A 12372-nucleotide genomic window follows, 5' to 3' on the forward strand; every position below is an offset into this window, starting at 1 on the left:
ATGACCACTCTTTATATCCTCATAATAATAATTAAAAAAAATTTTTTACTTTTCTTGGGATTTATGTTTTGTGTTCGAGGAGCTTTTATTTTGTCGCCCTTTTTTCTACTTTATATTGTCTACTGTTATTTTTGTTGCAACTTCCATGTTTTTGAAGTCATTGTGTGTTTCTGTTGTCGTTCTTTGTGTTTTTGTGTTCATTTGGTACATTTTTCTCATTGTGTGTATTTTGTTGTCATTTGGCATCGGTATATTTTTCCAGTTTTGAGCATTTTGTGCATTTTTTTTGTCATTTTGTGTGTTTTTGAGTCATTTTGTGTGTGTTTTGCATCATTTTGTGTACTACTGCTATCATTTTGTGTGTTTTTTCGATTTCTTTTGTGTCTTTTGTTGTCATTTCGGTTGTTTTTATTGTTGTTTTGTGGGTTTTGGGGTCATTTTGTGTATATTAGTGTGTGTATTTTTGTGTTCAGCTGGTACATTTTTCTCATTATGTGTATTTTGTTGTCATTTACGGGCTGGTGCATTTTCCCAATTGTGCGCATTTTTGTTGTTTTGTGAGTTTTTTGAGTCGTTTTGTGTGTTTGGAATCATTTTGTGAACTACTGCTGTCATTTTGTGTGTTTTTGGATTTGTTCTGTGTATTTTGTTGTCATTTTGTATATCCGTTTTTACTCATTTTGTGTAAATTTTGTCAAGGTTTACTCATTTTGTGTACATGTATATTAGATGTCATTTTGTGTGTTCTTTTATTCATTTTATGGGTTTTTGAGTCATTTTGTGTATATTAGTTGTCATGTTGTGTGTTTTTGGAGTTATACTGAGAATTTAGTCGTGTTGTGTATTTTTGCTGTTGCATTATATATTTCTCTTCCGTTTTTGTGTATTTTTGCAGTCATCTTGTGTGCTTTTCTTGTTTTCATTTAATTTGAGGGCCACCAGTTGCCCATGTCTGCTTCAGATGGTCATAATCTAATGGCTGATGTGTATAAATGGAACAACTACAGGATTATTGTTATGAAATAAAGATTATTTGAAAGCTGTGATTTAGAGGATGGATGATGGGCAGTTACAATTGTAGATATTGATTTTTTTTTTTTTTTAAAAAAAAGAAAAAAAGGACATTATGAGAAGCTGATTTAGCTTTTCTTTTTCTTTTCCTTTTTTTTTTTTTGAGTAAATGTACATCACAGAGTCCAACTGGGATGGAAGCCTCAGCCCGACACCATGCAGCAGAGCCCGGGGATCCGTCTCTTCCTCTGTCTGATCAGTGGGTGTGGAGTCAGATTCAACAAGCTGCTGTCGTCTGCAACACAACCACACACACACAAACTTTTTAACTTTTACAGGCAGAGTTTGAGATTCTTGCCAGGGTGGGGGGGGGGGGGTCTAAAAATATCTAAAAATATTTAGACTGTCGAGAGTCGTGCCAACCAGTGCGTGTAACATACAAAATAATACAAAAATGATTAGTAACATAAGTGATAATGTTGACTACAAAAATTTGCACCGACACGTCGTTTAATGTCGTAAATTCAAGATAAAATCAGGACGCTTTCGGCTTCATTTTTGCTGCAGTACCATACATGAACTGCTGGGTGCAGTGTTGCTTCACCATTTACATTGTGAAGAAGAATTGCGCAACAGAAGAAGAACCAACCTAAAGGCTTAAAAGTTTCACTGAAAACTTTTACAACACTCCTGACGTAGAACTAACATCTGTGACATGACACTAACAGTATTATGTTAGAATCAAAGCAGCAGAAAACTCGCTTGACGATAAGCCGCACCCACTCCCTTACTTTTTGTAAGAAAGCGGGTATGGTAATGCCACCATTTCTGCTCGCTTCCACGGTTCGAAAGAAACCGAGCCATTCAGAGCCGTACAAAATGAACATCATATCTCCTGCACCAAGTGTCAAAACAAAGACGGCGCCCACCACGGAGAAGATGTTCAGAGCTGCTGCTCTGCTCCGTTTTAAAAAACCTAGATATATTGTTGAAACCACAACAAGAAGAGGGTTTAAAACCGTAAGTCTGTAACGTACTACACACCATTTTCCTCTGCTGGCCTCGCTTGGTCATCACGTCTGCTCTTCGTTTGATTGGTTACTCTGCGTGTGTTTGTCCCACCCCACTCAGCCCCCAGAACTCAAATGCCTTGGGAGCGCTTTTTAGACTAATCGTCTGGAATAGTACAAGGAGATTAGGATGGATTCTCGACCAGCAGAAAACTATTTTATTAAAAAAATACATGTTTTTTTCGAATGAATTTAAATTCCACGCATAAAAATGTTTGTACTTTGGTCACGTGGTGGTGAGCAGGTGTTGTGTGCACGTTAAAATCTATTTAATGATAAGAACATTTAAAGAGTAACTAAACCCCTGCTTTCTGCTGACCTGCCACTAGGGGGGAAATTCAAAAACTGCCATGATTATGGGCGGAGCTCCTGACTCCAAGTAAGACACGACCCAGTCAGGCAGCACTGCAGTCACAGCGCTTCAGTGATAAAATACTACAATTTCACACACACACACACACAATCCCCACATGAAGCAACGCACACACAACACTACAGACACTATCACTGGCGTTCCAGCCTCTGTTCATGGCTGAGCAGAGACTGGAATTGTACGTTTATATACACACACACGCAACAAGAAAGACATGCTCGTTCACACACACACAGAGACAGACGGGGATACACACATGATGAGAGCTACGCGAGATGCGACTGTCAATCATCGTCATAGATGATGTAAAATCCTGTTTTTCAACCTCAAATAACTTATTTGAAACAGAAAAATGAACACATGAACACAATGTAGGGTGATAATAACTAATGATCACAACAGAGTTAAGGTTTGGAAAAAAATTACGTGACGAGTATTTTAACTTTACAGTTTGACCCACATCCCATCTTTTATCATTGAGGAGGCGGGGTTTATGACCTATACTGCAGCCAGTCAGCAGGGGGAGCTCTAAAAATAAAAGCCTCACTTCAGCAGGGAGCTTGTCCCGTCCATTCTTTTTACGTCTATGGTCTGTACATACACGCATAGCTTGATGAAACCTCTGCTTAGCGCAGAATAAGCTCCTTATAGAAGCACAGAGTCAAAAACATCACCGCAGCGTCACACGGAGCAAGCTGCTCAGCTGCTTTGACAGCATTGTTGAGCTGTGATTGGAGGAAACTGGGGATGTGCCAAAATATCGATATATACGTCGATACATCGCAAGGTTTCGTCTCGCGATACGTTATCGATTCACTTGTGCCAAATATCGATTTATTTTATTTTTTATTACAACATACAAAACATGACAAAAACAATATATATATATATATGTGATACACATAAATAATGCAGTACATACACAGTACACTGAGACAATAGATGAGTAGTGGATATTTACAAATTTACAGTGTGTGTGTGTGTTAAGTTTTACTTGGCTGTCATTCATGTGAAATTGAGAGTCAATTTTTCGTAATTCCTGTGAAATGGATTCAGTGCAGTAGATACATTCTGAATTTCTTCAGTGACACAGATATCGTGATGCATCGTGGATGGAATTTCCCGTGATATATTGATTATCGCCGTATCGTGATAATATCATTATCGTGGGGGGGGAAAAAAAAAAAAAAATCACAATATATCGTATCGTGAGGTACCTGGCGATACCCAGCCCTAGAGTACAAAATAAAGATGATTAAAGGAACTAATTAACAGACTGAGAAATAAATCAGAATCAAAATAAATCTCCATGGCAACTGATGCCATGTACACCCCGGGTGAATGAACTCATCCTGGATATCAGGATTAGCCTGGCTAAATCTGTTATCTAGGTTTGGTGAAACAGCCTGGTCTGAGGATCACGTGACAAACAAACCTTGATTCTTCAGCGGCAGCGGCATCGTCTCCCTGAGTTTACTGAGCAGGTTCCTCATCTCTCGCATGTCTCTGTGAAAACAAAGCACACCAGTTTCTCACACAGAAAAGACTTTTGTTCATTGTTAAAAAAATAACAATGATGATGATGATGATATCATAAAAAAATGACAATAATAATAATATTGATGTTAATAATAATAATAATAATAATAATAATAATGATATTATCATTAAAAAAATTGACAGTAATAATAATAACAATCATAATAATGATGATAATAATATAATAATAATGATGCCAGTAATTAATAATATTTAAAGCTGCAAGCAGTGATGAACGGGCCGTCGCGACCACACGCATGTCGGGGTGTGGCAGAAATTTTAAAGTGTTCAGACGTAGCTGAACATTTTCAAGGATTATATCACAAACTCTTGTGCAAATGTAATGCCTGTGATTTCCTTTGACCAATAGGTGGCTAATCCCTGCACTCAGTAGCCGTGTGCACCCCAGAGCCAATCAGTCTTACCTCCGCAGTAGGACCAATGTTCCAAAGTTGGTGGGCTCTCCAGTGATTCTTCTTACAATTTTATCAAATTCACTCTGATTAAAGGTCATATTGAGGATGTTGTAGTACCTCTTAATGTTCTGGATATCTGTTCCCACCAACCACTGCTCTGGATGGAAGTCAATGGGAGATGAGGACCGCTCTTCCAGGATGGGAATGTCCGAGCTCTCGTCCACCCGGAAGTCCACCCTCGGAGGCTCGGAGTCGCTTCCTTTGAGGAGCCAACAACAACAACAACAACCACAGAAGAAGTAGTAAAGCAGCATCAGCGCACATGTACACACCTTCTATTTACAATGCCATGATAATATAATTAGTCATTAACGTTCTCTGTGTAGCTGCAGCACTCCCAGCAAACACATGGACTTCAGCATCTCAGTGATGAACATCTCCAAGCAGCACTGCAGCTGGATGAAGAGACGACAGATCTCAGGGTGGATCTCTCCATTCTCAGGCCTGCAGCAAGAGGAAGACCAGAGGGATGATGGAGGCGAAGAAGAAGAAGCAATAAAGGAATGATAGAGGCAAAGAAGAAGAAATAAAGGAACAATAGAGAAAAAAAGAAGAAACATTAAGGAAGGAACGATGGAGGAGAAGAAGAAATAATGAAGGAATGATAGAGGCAAAGAAGAAGAAAATAAGCATAAGAATAAATGAAGAAAAGATAAAGGTGAAGATGAAGAAACAATGAAGGAGCAAACGATAGAGGCAAAGAAAAAAAGGGGACGATGAGACGAAAAGGAGGACGTCTTCAGTTGTAATAAAATCTCATTTCACCACCTTTTCCACCATTTTTGGTCACTTTTAACCCATTTTATTTCTGATTAAAGCAAAGATTTACACCTTTACTATGGCGCACATAATAAACATCCTGGATAACAGTGGATATTATTCAAGTAAATAAATACATGCGGTTATCACAATCAAAGAACAATGAACCATCATTTTGCTGATGTAAATTAGTAATTTCAAAAAAAAATTAAGGATTTTGTAAGAATTTTGAGATTTTTCAACAATTTAAGATTAAAAATGACTGCAATTATGCAAGATAATCACTGGGAAACACAGTAAGCACCTGTAAATAATGTTGAGTTTCATTTCCACCCCGTTTCATGTTTCTCTGTTATTTTTACTTTCTCCCACGGGCAGAATTGGATGCTCAAAGGGCAGAATTAGGCCCCTGGGCCATGACATTTGACACGTGATCTACGACCCAGTGCCTACAACCGAATCAAACCAGTGCTGATACTTCAGCACGACAACACTCCCTCTCATGTGATATTGCTCAATTATTTTCTTTAAATCAGTAATGTCTAGACCCAATTTTCATTCCAAACGACCCCACATGGGGTCACAACCCCAAGGTTGAAAAACAGTGTCCTAATGTTATGGTTGATTTGTGTTTGAGTGTATTTGAATATAATTATGATCGTGATGATGAAGTGACCGTACCCGGACACGGAGATGAGGGCCAGGTCCCGGTGCGCGGTCCGGGCCATGGAGCATCCCTGGCACCGGGTGTGGTGCATCTGCGCCCGGAGCGACGGACAGTCCGCGGAGATTTCCCCGACGGAGATGACCTGCTCCCGGTACAGCGCCACGAGGGTGTTGAACTCCTGCACAGTCTGCGGGACAACACGCACCGAAAGCGGGCTTTTTTTTTAGTGTATGTATGAGAGAACATGCAGCGGAAGCCGCACAGGCGCACACCCACCATCCTGCTGCAGTCCACGGCCTCCTCCCGGCTCTGCCGCCGCTCCACCTCCGTTTGCGCCGCCCTACCGACGGGGAAGACGCTGCCGCTGCCCGCCGACCGCGGCCTCCTTTTCCGCCCGCACGGTGCGGAACTCATGCGTGCACACCGGAGAGCAGGCACGCAGGAAGCCGTCCGTCCGCCGCTCGGAGCCGAAGGACGCGGTGCGAAGCTGCCTCTGCATCCCAACCGAGACCGAGCGGAGTCACCTTCAGCTCCTCCGCCTCCGAAGGAGAGCCGTCACTGCCACCGATTAACCGTTTATGAGCCGCAGCACAAACTATTTTTTTTTTTTTTTTTTTTTTTTTTGTTATTTATTTATTTATTTATTTTTTCAGTTTATTTCCGACATGGTTACGTTTACATTTTTTTTTTTTTTTTTTTAGTACATGCCGAAAAAGGAGACGAGAGAAGCAGTTTGCTTATCTGGGTCCCGTCCCCTGTTTTATCATCGCAAATTTACATGGGTTTACATGTCTCTCTGGTCAAACATTATTGAGTTGTTCTGAACAGTCCTTTTTTGTGTATTCTCATCTGTAGTCAGTGTTGTCTTTTTTTATTCTTCCTCCTCTCTATTGTTGTTCGTGTTGACCTTGTTCCCTGCCAGACGTTGTTAGCATTCCTCCAGTGCAAGAATAGTTCCTCTTTCGAAGGTGTTTGGAAGGTTTTTCCCTTTTCATCCATAGTGTCACCACTCGGGAATGTCTCTTTTGGACACACAAGTTTGCAGCTTGTTTTGTCTCTACAACAAAGTTAATCCAGCTGTTGTTAGTTCTATTGGCAGTGTTGTATTTTCCACTGTTAGATTTAACTTGTATAAACACATTATTATATCTTAGTTCATAAGCAAGGTAGTAATTTCATTGTATTATATCTTAGTTCATAAGCAAGGTAGTAATTTCATTGTACAGGAAAACATGTTTCTAACTGCACATATGACAATAAACACTTTGAATTTAAATTTAATGTAATCCTTAATCACCCCACCACCTAGCAATTGAAATGAATAAATGACAGACCTTTTTTACTCTTGGTTTTCACATTTAATTCAGTCTCCGTAAAATAATCAGTCTGAGTTTTGTTTCCAGTGTTTATATAGATCTGGGTCCATATCAATCAATCAATCAATCTTTTATTTGTATAGCGCCAAATCATAACCAATGGTATCTCAAGACACTTTACAGTAGAGCAGTCTTAAGGACGGACTCTTCATTTTATGGATACACACATATGCATATATACGTATATGCACATACATATGTATCCCACACCCAACATGAATTCATCATGGCGGCAAGGAAAACCTTCTGTTAAGCAGCAGGAACCTTGTGTGGATCCCATTCCTATGATGAACAGCCATCCACGTTAACTTGTATAAACACATTATTATATCTTTATTATCATTATTATATTTTGTTTCGTCAGGTTTTCATTGATGTACAGTACACCTTCGTTCCCTTCAGTTTATTTCCTTGCTTCAGTAGTTCTTCTTTGAATTTCATATTCGTGAAGGTTATTTTTTACAGCTCTGTTATCATTTTTCTTTGGCAGGAGATGGCAGGAGTTGATGTTGTCCTTCGACTCCAGGTAGTCAATGACCTGTTGTTCAATCGATTTTGTTTCTTCATCACTCGCGTAACTCCTGGGTTTTATCTTTAGGCCTGTGATGATGACATCTTTCTCTCTTTCCTTTTGTTCCAGCTGTTCAACCCTGGCGTTCAACAATTTTATCTCTTCAGCATTTCTTTCATTCTTTTCTTTCAGTACCTTTGCTTCGCTTTGTAGGTTTTCCAGTGAGTTTTCCAGCGTCTTTTCCAACAACTTTATCTCGGCAGATAGGTTTCGTAGACCCTCGCGTATCATCTCCTTGACCTCTTCCAAACCCGAATTGGGTTCTGAAGGGCCTCCCTGCGGTTTTTTCACCATTTTCCTTCAGTCTTGGGCCCTATTTTTCAGGCTGTTCAGCTGTAGCCAGCTGTAGCCAAGGTCGTGTTATCGGAGCGAATGAAAAACACGTCTGCTCTCTCCAAAGACCAGAGACAACTATAAGACCACCTAACATTTTATTAAATAAAGGAATTCATAACACATGATTAGATATAAGGTCAAATATGGGAACATAAGTAAAATAAATATAATATGAATATAAATGAGTAAATTAAATATAAATAAGTAAATTAAAGATAATTTAATAAGACAAATAAAAAAAAAAATGATGTGCAAAATTAAAACTGTAAAAATAGTAAATATACCAAGTTTTTTCAACCTTGGGGTCATGACCCCATGTGGGGTCGCCTGGAATCAAAATGGGGTCGCCTGAAAAGTCTAGTAATTGTTTTTTTTTTTTTTTTTTTAAATAAAACATTATTGATCAAAATTCTATTTTTAAAATTCTAATATTGTTTTTAAAGTTAACACATTACACACAATAAATATCAAACAACTATATTAAACACTTAAACTTTCTCAAATATAAACCTAGTTCAAATAAAACTGTCTGTATTTGTAACACACTTTAACAAGCATGATCACCAACTAATTATAGAAAGAAAGTAAAAAGTTATGGGGTCACCAGAAAAATGCAATATCAAAATGAGGTCACGGGCTGAAAAAGGTTGGGGACCACTGAAATATATCCATACCCACATTAGGAAGAAAGATAGCTATAAATGTTTAAATATCCCCCTTGTTTGTTTACAACCAGCAATATTGAGCTTTAACAGTAACCTGTTGTGGAAATTATTTATTAATTAATAATATCCACAGCTATCCAGGAAGTTTATTATTATTTGTGCCAGAGTATATAGTTATCTTAAAGGTAGGGTAGATGATTTTCGAAAACTAGCATGATATAATTCATTGTTTTAATCAGAAATAAATTCGGTTAAAAGTGACCAAAAATGGTGGAAAATTGGTGAAATGGGATTTTAAAAACCACAGTAATTGGTTAAAAGTTGCAAATTAGAGTGGCCAAAAATGGACTGAAAAGGTAAAAATGATTCAAAGTGTCAATATTGGAAAATTAGTATGAACAATTAGTTTAAACTGGAAAATAATGGGCACGACAAACCGTGAATGTGGTTAAATTGTCAAAAAATAAGCATGAAATGTGGTGAAAAGAGGTTTAAAGTCACAATAGCGGGTGAACATATGTGACATTAGGAGGGAAAAGTGGTGAAAAAGGTTTATAAGTGGTGAAAATATATTTAAAGTGGAAAAAAGTGTGCAGAAAAAGCATTGGAATTTGATGGAGAAGTGGCAGAAATGGGAGGAAATCTTAATTTGATCTGGCAACCCCCTCTCAGTGTCCTGAGACCCCAAAAGAGGTCTGGGACACTGCTTTAGAGCATCAAATTCGGCCAACGTGGAAAAGTAAAAATGATAGAATAAAAACATGAAACATTTTGTAAATGACATACTCATTCCGTTGTAGATATCTCAGCTTCTCCAAAAACAAAAGTTCAAATAAAATCCACAAATGTGCAGCGCTCGGTTTCACCACTTCCTATATCACATGACGGCAGTCATTTTTTATCTGAAATTGTTGAAAAACTCCCAATTTTTCCAAAATCTGGCAAGATTTCCTCAAGTTCTTCCACGAAATTTCCAGAAATTCTCCAAAATCAGGGAAATTTAAGTAAAGTTCATGCAGGGACTGATATATTCAAATGCACTGAACAAAAATATAAATCATATGAATCAGTCAGTATCTGGTGTGACCACCATTTGCCTCACACAGTGCAACACATCTTCTTGGCATAGAGTTGATCGTTGATTGTGGCCTTTGGAATGTTGGTCCACTCCTCTTCAATGGCTATGCTAAGTTGCTGGATATTGGCAGGAAGTGGAACACGCTGTCAAATACGCCGAGAGCTTCCCAAACATGCTCAATGGGTGACATGTCCGGTGATATATGCTGGCCGTTCTAGAACTGGGATATTTTCAGCTTCCAGGAATTGTGTACAGATCCTTGCAACATGAGGTGATGGTTGTGGGTGAATGGCACAACAATGGGCCTCAGGATCTCATCACAGTATCTCTGTGCATTCAAAATGTCACCAATGAAATGCACTGGTGTTCATTGTCTATAACATATGCCTGCACATAACATAACCCCACTTTCACCATGGGCCACTCCGCCCACAACGTTGACATCAGCAAACTGCTCACCCACACGACGCCACACACGCTGTCAGCCACCGGCCCTGAACACTGAAAACTGGGATTCATCCGTAAAGAGAACACCTCTCCAACATGCCAGACACCATCGAATGTGAGCATTTGCCCATGCACTCAAGTCAGTTACGACTACAAACTGCAGTCAGGTCAGATGAGGATGACAAGCATGCAGATGAGCTTCCCTGAGATGGTTTCTGACAGTTTGTGCAGAAATTCTTTGGTTATACAAACGGATTGTTGCAGCAGCTGTCTGGGTGGCTGGTCTCAGACAGTCATGGAGGTGAACATGCTGGAGGTGGAGGCCCTGGGCTGGTGTGGTTACACGTGGTCTGAGGTTGTGAGGCCGGTTGAATGTACTGCCAAATTCTCTGAAACGCCTTTGGAGACGGATTATGGTAGAGAAATGAACATTCAATTCACGAGCAACATTCCGTCGGCATGCCAACTGCACGCTCCTTCAGAACTTGCGACATCTGTGGCATTGTGCTGTGTGATTAAAGTGAACATTTTTAGAGTGGCCTTTTATTGTGGCCACCCTGAGGCACACCTGTGCAATAATCATGATGTCTAATTATGCTACACCTGTGAGGTGGGATGGATTATCTCTGCAAAGGAGAAGTACTCACCAACACACATTTAGTTTGTGAACAATATTTGAGAGAAATAGGTCTTTTGTGAATATAGAAAATGTTTTAAATTTTAGAGTTCAGCTCACGAAAAATGGGAGCAAAAACAAAAGTGTAGCATTTATATTTTTATTCAGTGTACTTTATCATTTATACGTGGAAGTGCAAACCATGCAGGGCATATTAATGTTGCTCTTTTTCACACCTAAAATCTGTGGCCCACTTAAGGTCAAACTGGTCCGTATCAAGTGCTTTAAGTAAAGATTAAAAAGAAAAAAGAAAAAAAAAAAAAAAAAACAAGTATTGATTAATTCACAACATTCCCAAAACTAAAAAACGGCATCCACAGAGGGTATAAATCTTTATATTCGTCAGTGCAAATATGTAATAATTTTAAGGTTGAGATCCTCCCCACTGCACTGTTACTTTGTGTTTGTTATGAAGGTGATGTACCGCTAGGGGTCACTATATGTCGTCCCACAATTATTATTACACGTTTTTCTCAGTTTGGTTCATTTCTCAGATGAGAATGAGAATTCTAAAAACGACTTGTTCAACCATTACATCATTTTATCACTTCTGTACAAGTCTTTCCTTTTTCAATGGCCCGTCATGTGAATCAAAATATGAAAGTGAAAGTACAGAATACTTTAGTTTTAGATTGTGTGTGGTGATAATAATTCCATAATAATAATTGAAAAATGTCATTTTCATTTCAGGTGACCTTATTTGTGATTTATAGAAGCCCATTCCCACCAGTAAACAAAACCAAAAAAACTAGGAAAAGTTAAATAATATAATAAAACATCAATTTTCAGACCTGCTTGTTCCTGTTTTTCAGGGTCTAATAATAAAACATATTAAGTCACAATATTGAGATACTATCTCATAATTATGATTAAGTTGTAATTATGACTTTGTATCTTATAATTGACTTCGTATCCCACAATGAGATACAGGTCAGATACAGTTATACAACTATGAGATAGTATCTCGTAATTATGACCTAGTATTTGATAATTATTATATGGTAAGTCATAATAATGAGATAGCATCTCAATTATGACTTTGTATCTCATCATGAAACATAATGAAACACTAACCCATAAGGATAGTATCTAATAATTATGACTCAGATTTTTTATTGTTTTACTTTCTTACTTTTTTTTCCTTCCCTGGTAACTCATCTTACAGTATTTGATGCATATTAATATACGTTTGTTGTAATATATAATTATTATTAACGGTCGGACTCTGACATCGTCCCGTCAAATGACGCATTTTCCATCACAGGTATAAAAGCGCAGCTTCATTCTCCGTCTGTTGTCGACTCACTCACGCACAGTTGTCACTTGTC

General features: G+C 38.5%; 1 protein-coding gene across 1 annotated transcript; it reads right to left on the reverse strand.

Annotated features, from left to right (window-relative positions):
* Window positions 1–1088: 1088 nt before the first annotated feature.
* Window positions 1089–6449, reverse strand: LOC114473241 (regulator of G-protein signaling 7-binding protein B-like). The gene is made up of 6 exons (XM_028462743.1): window positions 6172–6449; window positions 5910–6082; window positions 4783–4913; window positions 4527–4668; window positions 3890–3960; window positions 1089–1306 (listed from the first exon to the last, which is right to left on the reverse strand). The coding sequence occupies exons 1-6, from the start codon at window positions 6307–6309 to the stop codon at window positions 1215–1217; spliced, it is 747 nt and encodes a 248-aa protein (XP_028318544.1). The 5' UTR covers window positions 6310–6449; the 3' UTR covers window positions 1089–1214.
* Window positions 6450–12372: the final 5923 nt, after the last annotated feature.

This window comes from Gouania willdenowi, chromosome 12 (genome assembly GCF_900634775.1).
Source record: "Gouania willdenowi chromosome 12, fGouWil2.1, whole genome shotgun sequence".
In the NCBI taxonomy this organism is placed as follows: domain Eukaryota; kingdom Metazoa; phylum Chordata; class Actinopteri; order Blenniiformes; family Gobiesocidae; genus Gouania; species Gouania willdenowi.

Bases quoted from the DNA above. Each gene is read 5' to 3' on its own strand.
- LOC114473241 (XM_028462743.1), bottom strand. From the start codon at position 6,309: ATGAGTTCCGCACCGTGCGGGCGGAAAAGGAGGCCGCGGTCGGCGGGC. The intron at 4,914-5,909 runs GTACGGTCACTT...CTCTTGCTGCAG, and splicing joins GCCCTCATCTCCGTGTCCGG to GCCTGAGAATGGAGAGATCC. The intron at 3,961-4,526 runs GTACTACAACAT...TTGTTTTCACAG, and splicing joins GATATCCAGAACATTAAGAG to AGACATGCGAGAGATGAGGA.